General features: G+C 40.4%; 1 protein-coding gene across 8 annotated transcripts in view; it reads right to left on the bottom strand.

The window, feature by feature from the left end:
- Positions 1-16,045, bottom strand: part of MINDY4 (MINDY lysine 48 deubiquitinase 4) — a 115,415-nt gene that overhangs the window by 43,188 nt on the left and 56,182 nt on the right. For all 8 annotated transcript variants that reach the window (XR_006104445.1, XR_006104446.1, XM_042472184.1 and 5 more), the window contains 6 exons: positions 14,765-14,881; positions 12,771-12,859; positions 6,539-6,640; positions 5,197-5,260; positions 3,321-3,386; positions 1,225-1,292 (listed from right to left, as the gene is read on the bottom strand). Coding sequence is in view for 6 of the 8 variants with exons in the window: in XM_042472184.1 (XP_042328118.1) it covers positions 1,225-1,292; positions 3,321-3,386; positions 5,197-5,260; positions 6,539-6,640; positions 12,771-12,859; positions 14,765-14,881 (506 nt within the window). In the remaining 2 variants the exon portion in view is untranslated. The remainder of the gene's footprint in view (positions 1-1,224; positions 1,293-3,320; positions 3,387-5,196; positions 5,261-6,538; positions 6,641-12,770; positions 12,860-14,764; positions 14,882-16,045) is intronic.

Here is a 16,045-nt window from a genome sequence, read left to right on the forward strand (position 1 = left end):
TAAAAACCAACATTTCATTTATCTGAGTGATAAGGGATAAACTTATTAGGCTTCCTCAATGTAAACAGAAGATAAGGCTTGGGGTAGTTTTATTCCCCTGTTTTCTTCTTCGTGCAGGTAGAGTCAGCTCTTGAGCTAATGATTTTTCACGTGCCGTGTATGTTTGAAGTTGCTGCACTTCTCTCTGAAGTCAGTGTCCCTGTCACTAACAGTCTGAAGTCCCCAGTTCAAATACAGCCTTAGTCACAAAACTCACTAGTTGGATATAGGCCAAGTGCTTTCTCTCTCAGCCTCAGATAACCCCCGTCTGTAATGAAGAGTTTAATAATATTGACATGAATGCAGTGGCAGCAATGAGTTCAAAGCCTAATCAATGTGCTTTAGATTACTTTAATATGTCCACACAGATCCACAGATGGGCAACCACAATGGGGCAGGGCACAGGTAACTGGTGACTCCTGGGGGATTATTAAAGGAGCCTGCAAAATAGGCTCCATTTCTAAATCGGCATGTTAGTTTCAGCCACTTTGGTCTCTTTCAAATAATACAATTATAGCACTTTATAGCCATTATACCATGCGACAGAATCCTGGGAATTTTAGTTTGATACAGAACTATGGTGCTAGTGCAGAGAATTCCAAACACCTTGTGAAACTATAAATCCCAGGATACCAAAATTTAGTTTTGCAAACTACAGGGCCAAGAATGCCTCAACAAACATAGCAACTGGTCAGGATGGCTAGGGGATTCTGAAACTTGTAGTCCAAACAAGGAATCCCCCAACCCCCCGGCAGCTGTGATTTGTAATGCACACCAATAAAATTAAATAAATAAATCACAGATTCAAACATTTTAAAGAAAAAATAATATTGGAATCTGCCCAGAAGAAGACTGGAGTGATTCTACATTCCAGCAACCTGCTCAGAATGGACTTCACAGATTTGCACATCCTTGTCTTCATCATAACAAGTTTTCCCTGTACTTATGTACTGGAAGGATAATGTATATAATTGGCACGCATCTGATATAAGAAATATGATTGTGGACGTGCCTGCAAGGGTGGTCCAGGATGGGTAATTTACAAGAAACATTGGCCTAAGGAATTCCATCTAGGGTGAGTTGGAACATACTTTGAAACACTGGCCATGCCATACATCTTCTAAGTATATCCCAAAGGCTTAGTGACCCATGACATCTGTCAGAAAGAAATGCAAATATACTCACTGATCAACAGATCTTGATAAGATCACAGACAAAGTCAGAAGAATGCATCCATATGGACCAGCTTCAAACTGGAAGGCAGTAGATGGGGAGGGAAGAATGACATCGTTGTGAGTTGCGAATGAATGATACACCTTTCGAGCCAAACATTCATGATGTAACCAAAGAACTATGTACCTGTTAATCTAATTTATTAAAAGATTTCTCTACCATCTTTCCAATTCAAGCATACTCATCTTGAAAATTAGCTACAAATCCTAACTTTCAGTATCAAACAATCCAAAGCTGTTTTCAGCGGGGGGGGGGGGGGGGGGGGGGGAAACAAACATCAGGGCCTCGATATATTGCTAGACAACAACTCCCATAATCCCCCAATTTGGCAATGCTGGCCGGAACTGATGGCAGTTTAACAACAACTACAGGGCCAAAGACTTCCTATCCCTGGTTTAAGATGTTTGTCTAGTGTACACAGCAATCTGTTGAATACAAATGTGGCTCTATACCAAGAAATGCCAAGAAGTGAATCTCACACAGGCAAAACATATGTTTTTATGATGTAGGTTTGACTTCTTTCAAGTTGTTCATGTATCACCATTAAAATTATTTGGACGGATGTAAAATAATCTGTTTTGATTTTGAAGGTAAAGGCATAAGTTGGCAGAATTAGCTTCATCCACTGCATAATGACTGGCATTATATCTGCTGAATGACAAATAAGCAGTTGCAGGGAAATGAATGTTTGGCCTAGTCTACTGCTCTGCCATCTTTTTCATTGAACTCTATTCATAGAATCATAGAGTTGGAAGGGGCCTTATGGACCATCAACCCACTCTCCAGCATTCAAAGCTGAAAATACTCAGCTCCTTCATTCTTCCCTCATAGGTTTTGTTCTCCACACCTCTTATCATCCTTGTTGTCTTCTCTGAACCTGCTCCAACTTGTCTATTGTTGTTGTGAGCCTTCAACTTGCTTCTGACATATGGCAACCCTATCATGGGGTTTTCTTGGCAAGACTTGTTAAGAGGAGGTTTGCCATTGCCTTCCCCTGAGGCTGAGAATGTGTGACTTGCCTATGATCACCCAGTGGATTTCTATGTCTGAACTGGGAATCAAACCCTGGTCTCCAGAGTCCAACACTCAAACCACTATGCCACTCTGGCTCTCTCCAGCTTGTCTAAATCTTTTTTAAAATAAGGCACCCAGAACTGTGCACAGTACTCCAGAAGAGTCTACATCAGCAGAGAATATAATGGGACTATTACCATTTCTACTCGACTATAAATCAACCTCACATATAAATAGAGGGCAGGTTTTGGTTTGTGTTTCTACCATGTGTTTTCAGTAGCTACCAATCTAGTCTTTACTGGCACCCTGTTTATGAGCTAACTTGCCTAAACTCCTTTAGTTGGCAATTTTTTCTGTTTTTAGAAACCATTTTTAGGATGTTTACTTTCTTAAAAGCTTTTAATTGAGTTTGTTGAATGATGTTCAGTTATTGCAGTGTCTGTTCTGTTCTTTCATTGTTATTTCATTGTAACTGATGTGCTTTCTTGACTCTTAGCATTTACAATTTAGTTCCGGAAGCTGTCATAGAAAAGCCAGCACGGTGCAGAGATTTGAGCATTGGACTATGGCTCTGGAGACCAGAGTTCAAATCCCTGCTTGGCCATGGAAATCCACTTGATGACTCTGGGAAAGTCATACCCAGCCTCACAGGAAGACAAAGGCAACCTCTTTCTGAAGAAATCTTCCCAAGAAAACCCCATGATAGGGTACCATTAGGGTAGCCATATGTTGCAAAAGACTTGAAAGCACATAACAACAAGCTGTCGTATAAATGTAATCTATAAAAGCTTAAAGGAAAGGAAAGAACAGTTAAAACAAGCAAACGGAGAGAAATATTTTTACACTTTACTCTCATAAGGGCAGAAAATGGAATAGTTACTTTTCTGGATGACAGCTCCCAGAATTTTTCTGCCAGCATAGTCAGTGGCTTCTAAATTCCAAGAGTTGCATTCCTGAAGAGTAACTTTCCCAAGCTGTGGACAAAGTTTCAGAGAACTGAATGAGGAGGCTTGTTTCCTGGCTAACTTTAATACCTGATGAATATGTTCTTGCAGAAATGTCAGGAGGTCTTCATATGTTGTCATAGAATACAACACAAGCTGTGAAGGAAGAATTGGGGGATGAAATTTGTGGTGGGGAAAATGAAACATGAAGATAGAGACCACTCTAAAAAGAACAAGAACAAATGATTTACAGTGAAGATCAATGTTAGCCTTGATTGAGAGACTGTTACAAATGATTGCTGTGTAAGAACATGAAAACTGGTTAGTTTTACTTTTTCCTCAGTTCTGATGCTTTAAACTGCATGTTATTTCCACCCCAAATATGAAGCAATTCACAAATTTTAAATTTTGCAAATTTTAAATGGTTAAACTATTTTAAACGATTAAAAGTTCACAATGTTCCCTCTAGAGTAAGTTTAAATAATTTAAGCAATTATGGCTGCACCGACATTCAATGCTATGGAATTTTGTGATTTGTAGTTTTGTGAGATATTTAGTCTTATGTGTCAGAGAGACCAGTGCCTGAACAAACTACAAATCCCAGGATTCTACAGACAGGAAGCATGACAGTTAAAGTGATGTCAAACTGCATTATTTCTTCAGTGCAAATTCAACCTAAGTAACATAGTATTTTAGGGTGATGGGGATTCTGAATGAATTGGCCTGTCCAAGTCTTAATCTGCTTTACTACAGGTGATGTTCTTTTTTGGTGGTAGATTATGACCTACAGCGTCTAAACAAGATTGGTCTGAGGGTCATAGAATCATAGAGTTGGAAGAGACCACAAGGGCCATCCAGTCTAATGCCCCCTGCCATGCAGGAACTTTCAATCAAAGCATACTCAACAGACGGTGAGCTGGTCAATTTCTCATTCACTTGGGCTGGAGCATCTGGGCACTGTTACACCTTCAATCTTTAATGATATAGATAACGAAGAAAACTGCCTTATGCCAGGTAGGACCAGTTGTCTATCTTGTTCCCCTATTTCCCGCTCTAAAGGCAACAGCTATCTCAGGAGGGAAAAGGCTCTTTTCTGAATCTTTTAATGGGAGATGCAAAAGCATGTGTTCAGTTGCCTACAAATTAAGGCCTCCCCTCCTGTATTTTATGAAGGATAGAAGTTCTCCACACACTACAGTGAAGAGAAAGAGGATATCTTGCTTGAAAGGATCCTGTCTTAGAAAATAACATTAAACACTGATGCCTCTGGGGCAGACTTTAATTGAAATGTGTTGTATTTTTAATGAGGTTCATTCCGCAAGAACGATCTCTCCAGTCCAGGACCATCTTAATCTTTTCTCCATTCTTACTCTACATCCCTCCATTGGGAAGCAGTCATCTTGGGAGGAAGATATGGGTGCCATGGTCTTTAACCAGATAGCAGCCTTCTGGTTTGTGTGGAATTAACTACACCTGGCTTGAAAACAAGCACGGCAGTGTCGTGATCTCAGCATTTTGCGGGGGGCGGGAAATATAATCTAGTGCTGTTCTGTTACATGCCTTTGTGTGAAATGTGCAGCTGGAGGGAAGAGGCTGGATTCCTTTGGGAATGGCAATGTGGAATTAGCTAGCTCACACATTCACCAACAGAGGTCCAGGAATCATTATGCAACAGGAAGCAGGATAAATCTAAAGACCCATGGAAACTTCCTCTGGCTTCTCATCATTTGCCAGACCTCAATTGTACATTCCCCAGTTCATCTCTGACCATTAAGGGCTAGAAACATGTTTGCTTCATTTGATGGATGGCTGGGGTTCCTGGAGGAATCGGAATGCTACATCAGATTACAAACCTCACACGCTCACAATGGGAAAGATACCACTCATATCTACAGTATTTACACATATGTGAGAAATGGCAAAAACGTATTCAAATAATGTGTTAAAAGTCAAGATAAAATGGTACCATTTCCAAGATGCCATCTGCTTTGTATTTCCCTGCAGGTGTGAACTGTTGCATTCCTGAAGACCTAAAGGGAGCGGATAAGGAAAGAAGCTATAGAAAGCAAATAGCACATGGCAGGCACTTCTCCTCTTGACTGTAAGAAATTTCAGCAGGAATAGACCCCTTGAAATAGAGCTCTAGGGTAGAAGGATGTTGCTTAAGACCCTAAAAAATCTCCTAGAACACAAGTGAGTAATATACAGCCCATGTGTGTATGTGTTTTCAGTAGTTGCCTGTTGACTTATGGCAACCCTAGGAATTTCAAAGGTTTTTCATATTCAAGAGGTGGTTTTGCCAGTTCCTTCCTTTGAAACAGAGCTTACAGCCCCTGGTATTCATTGGCGTTCTCCCATCCAAATACTAACTAGGGCTGACATTGCCTAGATTCTGAGATCAGATGGGATATGGATCTCCATAGTTTTTATCTGATTCACGAAAAGGTCCATGAGAATCCCTGCTCTAAGTGGAGGGACAACTCCATACAAGCCAGTGAGGGTTTGAGGACTGAACATGCTCAGTGAGTGTTGAATATGTACTGACTTCCATTGGTGGAGGGATTTTGAAAAAATCATGCAAAAGGACCTGACTGATTGGCTGGAAACCAGTTGAACAGGAGCTCTCCATATTGTAACATTTTGGTTTCAGGGCCCTTGTGTATTTCAACAAATAAATGTTACCCAAAGTGGTCAAGCTGGAAATGAAGCCAATTATCTTGGCAACCCCATCAAGATATTGTTAGAGATTAACAGCAGGCTATGGGGAAGAAGGAATTGATTTTGATCAGGACTGCGTTTGTTCAATGGGAAAACTTCATCTCTTCCGTCTCTGCTGCAGCTCCAGTTAAATAAATCTCTGTTCTATTCACCCTGCCTCCAATCCACCAGCTGGTGTTTAGACCAGTGGGAGGTTTCCTCCTGGAGTTAAAAGTAGCCAAGGCAATAGCTATTTCAGCCCTGTGAGGACATGCCAGAATACACACAATACACTTGTGCATATGAAGGAAAGTCAATAATAGGGGAAAGCTGTCTTTGGAGGACACATAACTATCGAGTTCTATTAGCGACCTTTACAGAGTCTCCATTGTCACCTATAGGAATGCAGCATATTTTCTGCATCAGTAGCAGGTGGCTGGGCAAGATGGCCTTTGAAAATCCATCTAACTCTGTATCATTCTTATTTTCAAAAATCAATGCCTGGAAAACCGATTGAAACTAAGTGGTTTGAACTGACTAGGATGGGGGAAGGGGGATTTTGCTTGGAAAGTCCGCTAAATGTATATATTTTTAGTGCACTTTTTACTCACAAGGTAACCACTGCTTTCTTGTTGCCACCTGCACGCCATAAAATACCAGCAAGAGCCAGAATGAGGCATTTGGTCCTGTGCATGTCCGAAGGCTGAAGGCACCTGTTGTTACACAAAAGATAAGAAATGACAGCATAGCAGACACTGCTGAGATCTGCATCACTGAGTGTAGTGTAAATGTTCTGCAGATGAAACTACACTAAAGTCCGCTCTCATCACCTAAGACTCACTATTATGTTGTGATAGCTCCCACCCCACTCCATGGCCATTTAGGGGCTGGTAGACAGTGGCGGAGATCAGAGAATTGTTTGGCTATGTCCCCATAGTCTTACACAGGCCACTGAAATAATCTGATGAAGTCTGCTATGATTCTCTGGAGTTCTCAGTGGATGGGGCAATAATTCTTTTTGAAGACATCCAGAGGAGGAGATCTCACTATATCTCTAGGCAATTAGTTCGATTACTGAACCACTCTTACAGTCAAGCTGTTCCGTCTAATGTTCAATCAAAATCTTCCCTCCTGTAACTTCAAACCATTAGACCTGGCCCTACCCTCTGGGTCAATACAGAACTACCTGTCCTCTCCCCTGGCTATACTGGCTAAGGATATTGGGAGTTGTGGTCCAACAACATCTGAAGGGCTGCATAATTTCCGTCCCAATACAGACAAAGGACTTAAACTTTTTATTGATTAAATTTATAAAAGCTTATGCTACAGTTTCTTTTGCACAGTTGCACAGGTGCTACAAGATTCCTTTACATACTGATATGTATTTTATAATATCAGTATTATGGTGGAATCGATATTTTAAGAGGGTCATATTTATGGTATGTACTGTACTTGCAACAAGTGCAGTGGTTATTGTCTTGACGCAAATAAAATTGACTTCACTTGAGTTAATGATATTTGTGCTGAGTTCTGACTGCCTCTTCTCTCTCTCCCCCCAAAAAAACCTCCTAATGTTTAACAGCTACAGGGCAGGCAGGTTCTCAATGTGTTCTACCATTTTTGAAGGATTTAACAGTCTTCTCAAATGTCTTCATACCCTTAGTTTTTTGTTTTGTTTTCTAAATTAAATGCAAGAGGAAGCAAAAATTGCAGATTGGACCATCTCTATCCCAATCAAAGGACTAACTGTCAGTTGTTGTCGCATACCTTCAAGTCTTTTCTAACTTATGGTGACACTAAGGCAAACTTATCGTGGGTTTTCTTGTCAGAATTTGTTCCAGGGGAGGTGTTACCTTTGATTTTCTCTAAGGCTGAGAGAGTGTGACTGTCACCCAGTGAGTTGCCATGGCTTAGCGAGGATCTGAATCCTTGTCTCTAGTGTCATAGTCCAACACTCAAACCACTATATCACACTGGCCCTTTAACCATTAGGCAAGAAGAAATGCTGTCATAGCTATTGAAATGTTCTCTTCCAGGCAACCATGAAAGGTACAAGAGCCTCACCCTCCTCTGGGCCTAGAAACTGTATTCTTAATGATCTTTCAATTTTAGATTTCCAATTCAAAGAACAACCCCTATAAACCCAATTGATTTCTGCAAAGAAATCAGGATGAGTGGAACTGATCCTAAATTGGGGTGATGAAAGCTGTCAGCAAATAGCTAAATCTGCAAATAGCTAATGAGTACAAATGAGGTGGGAAAGGAGGTACTTCATGTGGTATAAAAGGTTAATAGCAGAAATAATGGGATGACATTAGGGGAGGGCCATTTCAGGCCAAATACCAGGAAATAATACTGTCTTGGACAGTGAGTTCTGAAGGATGTAGAAGAATGTACTTAGGGTGGGACATAAATGCTACCTCAAGAGAGACATTCTGCAGACAGGCTGAAGGGAAAGGGGAAAAAAGACATTAATGAAAATGTTGACCTGCTATGTCTTTTGCTTTTTTCATCTCTCCATAAGCCTAGTTTATAGAATCATAAAGTTGGAAGAGACCCCAAGGGCCTTCAAATATTTAAACAGGGCTATCATATCACCTCTTAACCTTCTCTAATTTCCACCAGGAAATTTCAACAGACTACTCTGCTTCTGGACTCTCAAATACAGAGGGAGTGACACTAATACTGAAGAATTTTCGCACATGATGTTACATGAGCTGTGACCCCATGCTTTGCAGGGGGTAGGTCATGGTTATAGATCTCATTCTCCTGCTCTCCCTTACTACAAGCAGAACGGGGATAAGATATTGTTGGCCTATTGCATGTTTTGGCTTAAAGTTCCCATGAGCTCCATGCAACATGTGAGGAATAATAGGCCAAAAATAGTGAGAAGTAATAAGACAATAATAATAATTATAATAGGAAAGACCAAAGGATCCATAGTTCTGATTCTGAGCATTTAGCATGACTTAAGGGTTACACGTGTGAACAGAAACATGCTCCTATGAATCAAGGCCTACTAATGTGAACCCCTATGCATGCATGCTCTCCTCATGTTAAGAAGTGGGAACATCAAATACAGATTGAGTACTCCCTATCCAAAATGCTTGGGACCAGAAGTGTTTTGGATTTTGGAATATTTGCATATACATAATGAACTACCTTGGAGATAGACCCAAGTCTAACATGAAATTATGTTTCCTATGCACCTTATACATATAGCCTGAAGGCAATCTTATACACAATATTTTTAATGATCTTGTGCATGAAACAAAAGTTGGTTGCTTTTCACACAACGTTCAGGGTTAACCCAAACAGAATGTAAAAATAACATGCAAAAGTGGGTAGTTTTTAGATGACACTGGCATCAATGGGAAATAATGTATCATTAATCCAAACAGAAAGTCAGAACTTCTGAAAGTAAAAAGGAGGGGTTTTTTTTGGTTAATTTTCAATTTGGATTAATATCACATTATTTCTCATTGACATCAACACGTATGAAAAACAATCCACTTTTGTGGGTATTTTGCAGACTTTTAAATTTAACCAATTTGCCCTCAATTTGCAGGTATGTGATAAAGTCCAGAGTTGACTTGAAGGCACGTAATAACAATGGACGATTTGGATCTGCATGTGCATGAGACGTTCTGTATCTAGGAAATAAGCCTTTACCTGTAATTTTGACAAATATCTGATCCCAGTATGTATTGAAAGATAAGCAGGAAAAAACTTGGCAGGTTTTGATGATTGAAATTGTGAAATCTAATGGGCCAGAGTATAGTGATAACACAAGGCATTTTAAAAGCTCTGGAATCAAAACACTATTGAGGCAAAGAAATTGCTCCCAGGTCTGCTTGGCTGGAGAGCCAACAAGGAACTGGGGTATCATGCAAGGACCACAGAATTGCAAGGCTTCTTTCTGCTACAAGCTGGGCAGATTGTGAGACTGGTGACTGGCTGTCTAGGATGGTCCAATCCACAATGCAGAAATAAACCCAGTTTTGACACCGCTTTAACTGCCCAGGCTCAGAGTTAGGAAATCCTGGGAGTGGTAGGTTTTTGTAGCATCAGATGATAGAGAAGGCTAAATGTCTCACAAAACTACCATTCCCAGAATTCCCTAGCATTGGCCAGGGCAGTTAACCCAGCATCAAACTGGATTACTCTGCAGTGTGGACTGGACCCAAGATTCTGGGCTGTGATGTTGGCACCCCAAATGAGTTGCTTGCAATTTTCTCTTTCAACAAGCAACTTCCCATTAGCAAAGAACATGGTACAAGGGCAGACAGCTATGGCTCTCCAGATGTTGTTGAACTTTAACTCCCACCATCCCTTACTAGTGGCTAAACTGACCAGGGATGATCGGAATCACAGTCCAACATCTAGAAGGCCATGGTTACCCATCCCTGGTGTAAGGCAGTGGATTTCAACTTTTGTTTCTCCTGATGTTTTGGATATCTGCCCTTAGGGATTTGGAGAACTGCAATCCAACAACATCTGGAGAGCCACAGTTGTTCGTCTTTGCTGTTGGGGGACAGACAGATACCTGGCCCGTAGAGCTCTTGACCTAAGCCTGTGACGTTGAAATTATAGATATAAATGTCCTTTCTGAGACACTGAGATTAGCAGTGGGTGGTACAGGATCTTGCTTCCTCTTATCTTTGCCCAAACCTCAAATGCCCTTCAAAAGAGGAGGAAGAAGGTTCTCATTGCACCAAAGGCAGATGAATCAGACTAGAGTCTTTTCTTTCATGTTGGTTGCTTTGATTTGATGTTTAGTCTTCTTAAACCATTAGATCTTTTAAGGCCAGTGGTGGGAACATTTCACAGCCTTATATCTCAAGCCAACATGTCCTATTGTCTTAGGCTCAAGTGGCGTCTTCATCGAAAGGAGACAAGGTTCCCTTTTAGAACAACGTACAGGGGGAAAGCTTTGGAATTGTGTACTTTTTAGCTTCAATCACCCTTTTTTGTTTAATTGTATTGAATTGAAATCTGCTTTGTTCCTCACTGTCCTGACATTTCTCTCTGCATGTGTTTCTCTCATCCTGGTTGGCAACTATATTTGAAAAAGGGCAAGTAAGGGCAAGCTACTTCCCATGTCCGATTCCTCAAAACAATCTGCAGCCAAGTCCTCTTGTCACACACATGGGGTTGGCAGCTAAAGGGGTCAGTGGACATTGCTCCAGGCAAGGGATGTAATCCTGCACTCATTTTATTCTTGAATGCAAGAATGAATACTTTCAGGTTTTCTACCTCTGGACTAAGTGTACAAGTTATTTTTCTGATTTTTAATCAGGAACTGTGAATTTTAATCAGGTACTATGGGACTTTTTGGTGAAAATTTCATTTGTGAAAAAAAATCCCCTCAGTTTTGTACAAAACACAAAGGGGCACAGTAGAACACCAGACTACAAAGCAGGCATCACTTTGACATGAGGCAGCTCCATTGGTACTGACACTGATTTTGCAGACCACATGGAGCGCATAACTTTGCTGGACTGTGGAATGACCTGCCAGAAGAGATTCGGCAGCTAAATACACTGTCCAAATTCAATTAAAAGATATAGCAGTTTTAGTCTGTAGAATCAGTATGTAGACAGATCTTGTAGCATCTTTGAGACTAACTTGAAGAAAGAAGTTGTCAGCATGAGCTGTCGTAGACTACAGTCTATTTCCTCAAATGCATCTGAGGAAGTACACAGTAATCTATGAAAGCTCATGCTGACAACTTCTTTCTTTCAGTTAATCTCAAAGGTGCCACAAGATCTCTCTACATACTGTCCAAATTTAAAACAGCATTAAATATCTGTCTCTTCCAGCAAGTCTAGCCAGATGATTTTTAAATTGTGAATTTTAAACTAGAGATTGATTGTTTTAATGTGCACTGGTTTTATTTGTTCTTTTAAATTGATGTGTGCTTTTAACTGGGTAGAGGTGAGTAATAAATAAATAAATACTATTATTACTACTGATGATGATGATGTTGATCCCCTTGTTGTAACAGTTCCACTGGCTGCCCATCCATTTCCAGGCACAAGGAGGGTACCAGTGTGACCTCTTTGGAAAGGCTCTGGGAGCAACCACTGAGAAGGCCCTCCCCCATGTTCCCACTGTGAGGGAACTCACCTGTGAAGGACAGAGATCTCCAAACACAGCCAAGCTTATATGGGAAAATACAAGCTTTCAGATAACCTGAGCCAGGTAAGGGTTGATAGGTCATCTATTGGATTTTTTTAATGGTTACATTTTTAATTGGCTTTAATTTTAATTGATAGTTTAATTACATTTTTAACTTTTGCATGATGCAAATTTTTAGCTACATTTGTTTTTCCTTTTGTAATCCTCCTTGTGTCCCAAAGTGGCAATAACAGAACTGCTGGGGAGGACGGCAAAGGCAAACCCTCTCTGAACAAAACTTAACAAGGAAACCCTGCGGTAGGTTCGCCTTAGGGTCACAATAAATCAGAAATGACTGATAGGCACTCAACACAAGAGCCACAACAATAATGTGCATGCACCCACTAATGTGGATGTACCACACTGATGCACTCTTCTCTCCAAGGTTTCTTCCCATATACAGCTCCCCCTTCACATTCATCCAGCCCAGCATCAGCATATGCCTTTTGCTGTTACAAACAATGAAATGGCATCAGGACTGAATATTTCAAGGGTGGCTTCTATTTGCTTCCTAGTCCATGTGAACTCATCAATTTGTACTTTACCTCTCTTCAATAAGGTCAAGATCAGGAAGACCCCTTTTCCCCCTCACAACAATGGAGGGGGGAATTTTTGTTCAATTGAGAATGGAAAATACTCTGGCCCTTGGAACTGTTGACTTACCGAGTATCGCTGTTCCTGTTACTGTCTCCAAAGATAAGGTGTCGCAGGACACAGGCTTGAACTGCTGCCAGTACCCCGCATGGTCCGCCCTAGAGGGTATCAGAAGGTAAAAACGGAGGGGAAAACAACAATGCTGTTTGTTGCTGCTGTGGGAGAAGCTCCCCCAGTCTGAAACTTTTAATTTATGTTCCAGCAGTCCTTCAACTGGTTTTCTTTTGTTTTCTGCTGTGCTAAGAACACTGTAGGTAGAACCAGTGGCCGAAAATGCTGTGCTTCTAAGCAAAAGGTTGGGCCCTGATGTATTTGCCAGAAGAATGTGTGCAGCCCGTGTCAGTACCTGATGTTAACATGGTAGTTATGCAATGCTAACCAAGACTAAAACAAGAGCTGAGATGTCTGGTGCTTGAATTACCTGTGGGCCAATGGCTGGGGAAGACAAACAGTGAGCTAATTTTTTCAAATTAATGGTGATCACCACCACAGTCCTAAAGTCAGGGCAGTTTGCAACATTAAAAAACACCATACAGTTAAAAACATACAAAAATAGTATGTTAAAATAGAATGAAATTGCTACAATAATTAAAACAAATTCAATGCTAAAATCCAGTTTAGAAAGATTAAAAAGCGTTCGGACTACCACTCCAGAGAACATGGTTTGAACCCCCCCACCCTCAGCCATGGAAACCCACTGGACAAGTCACAAGTCACACTCTCTCAGCCTCAGAAGAAGACCATGGCAAACCCCCCTCTGAACAAATCTTGCCAAGGAAACTCCATCATAGGTTCACCTTAGGCTCGCCATAAACTACTTGAAGGCACACAACCTCAACCCTAATCCATGATTTCAAGTAGGGATGTAATTCTTTCCTAATTTAGTTCTTGAAGGAAGGAATGAGTACTTTGAACAATTCTCTTTCCCAAAAGAAAGCAGTCAAAACTTGTGCAGTTGTCAAAGCCTATTAATAGAAATATGCCATTTGTTTCTATTATGGCTAAAGCAACAGTCAATAAAACCTCTGGAGATGAAATCTTAGGCATCCTTCTTCAAATATGTATGCTATTAAAATCTAGGGATGGAAAGAATGTTTGAAAATATTGCAAAAAAATGATCAGAAAAAAGATGATCCTCAAGGGTTAGGAAACCCTGACAAAAATCTTTGCAGTTAGGGATCTATTCTGCATAAAATTCATACATGATTTTTATTCTTTTTTCTTTAGATTTTATCGCCTGAGCCCTGTTCTTGCTCCAATAGCACATGTTGAAGAAAACGTAAACATGCTGGTTTGTGAGCAGCATCTTGTTAAAATCACACATCTTGTAAAATTGCACGTCTTGTTAAAATCATGTGACTGGGCTGCTTCTGCCATAGCAATCTCTTCCTGATTCCTCCTAAACCCATCTATCTGCCCTACAGAGCATGCCTTTTGGGCTGTTTTTTTATTTTTACTTTTTAATGCAATTACAGAGTTCTGCTAATGTGATTTAAATTGAAAAGGGGGAAAGAAAAATAACAGAAAAGATAATTAAATTAAATCTAGGCTGCTTGGGAATAGTGGGGGAGAGGGGGAGACACTGATACCACATGACTGCCAATATTGCAACTGCTGTGGCAGCAACATTCATCACACAAGGATTAATGGGACCACTGCATGATTGATAGCTTATTGACAGGTTTCCTCCATCAATGAAAAGGGACACCCTAACCAAGCATCACAGATATAGCAGCTACAGGGCAAAGGTGATGTTGTGTGATAAGTATCGCTGAAGGTGCTATTTTAGAACTCTAATTGCAGTTTAAAGCTGTGTGTGAGAGTCTCCTCTTTTTTTCTACAGAAAATAGAATTTTAATAACAGCATTAATGAAATCAGGGACTTGATGAAGGAAAACACAGGGAGGTGGAGAGAGCCTCAATCCAATGGAATGTTCTTTCACATGCTATGGAGCCCACACATACACTAAGGACTCCCCAGTGACCCATGCACTTTTCTTTACCTTTTTTTGCACAATGCCATATTTCAGTGGAGGATTACAGTCAAAGGTAAAACTCTGGATTTTCCATTCTTCGCTGAAGCAACCGAGGTTTGAGCCAAACAACAAAATTTTTAGGTCCTGAAGAAAGAAAGAAAGAAAGAAAGAAAGAAAGAAAGGAAAAGAATACAACCCAGGAGAAAAGTGAAGATGAAAAACTAGAATACACTTTCCATTTTGAAAGCAAATACTATTCATACCTCTGTTTATCCATTCATCAATCATTTAGCCAACCATATACAGACATTCAGACACATATATTTGCAGCAGTCTAATATATGGGAGGGGGAAAGGGGTGGCACAGTGCCTAAAACAGTCTAGCCAGCCTTTTAATTTCCATGTTATAAATACTGAATGTAGCTTATTCAACCAGGGAATCATTTTTTCCTTTCCTCAAATGTTCCTCTAGCATACATTGTTATGTGTCACTATAATAGTGCACAACTTTAGCTGAAGATCCACTGCGGTGCCAAACACCTTTAATCATTTGCAGGAAGGCTGTGTCAAGTCCAACCTTTTAAAAAAGCAAACACCTTCTTGTTGCAGAGGAACAGATAATGAATCTAAAACTGCAAAACATTTGCTTAAGTGTGTTGTTGAACTACCCCCTGGCAGGCAGGCTGGAAGGCTGTTTGGAGTCCAGATCAAAATGGAGTTTTGGAGTGAGCCAGGATAAGGGACTGGCCATAAGGGTGATATATTGGGTAAAGGATATATTGAAGGAAGTAGTGGCAGCAGATGGTTTCCATGTCAGTGAGGTGATGAATCCATTTCAGGTTTAAACCCCAGCTTTATTTTTAATTAATTTATTTTTTTAAAAAAATTAGTTAAAATTCAACAGGACAAACATGTATAACAGACAAATACAATAGCTAAACAAGTAAACAAAAACAAATAGCCATTCTACCTTACAAAAGCATTTAAAATCACTTCCCAGAGGAAGGACGGACTGGAGGTTGATTGACCAAGGTCCAAAACACACTGTGGAAATAATCCAGTCTGAGGCTGCTTTAACTGCCCTGGCTCAATGCTAAGGAATTCTAGAAACTGTAGTTTTGTGAGACATTTAGCCTTATGTCAGAGAGCTCTGGTGCCACAATAAACTACAATTCCCAGGATTCTCTAGCACTGAGCCAGAGCAGTTAAAGTGGTCTCAAACTGGATTATTTCTGCAGTGTATTTTGGACCTCAATCAAGGAAGCCACAGAATGGAGTTTGTAAGACCTAAACAGAGTCTCTTGGAGG

This window comes from Sceloporus undulatus, chromosome 6 (genome assembly GCF_019175285.1).
Source record: "Sceloporus undulatus isolate JIND9_A2432 ecotype Alabama chromosome 6, SceUnd_v1.1, whole genome shotgun sequence".
Taxonomy (NCBI): domain Eukaryota; kingdom Metazoa; phylum Chordata; class Lepidosauria; order Squamata; family Phrynosomatidae; genus Sceloporus; species Sceloporus undulatus.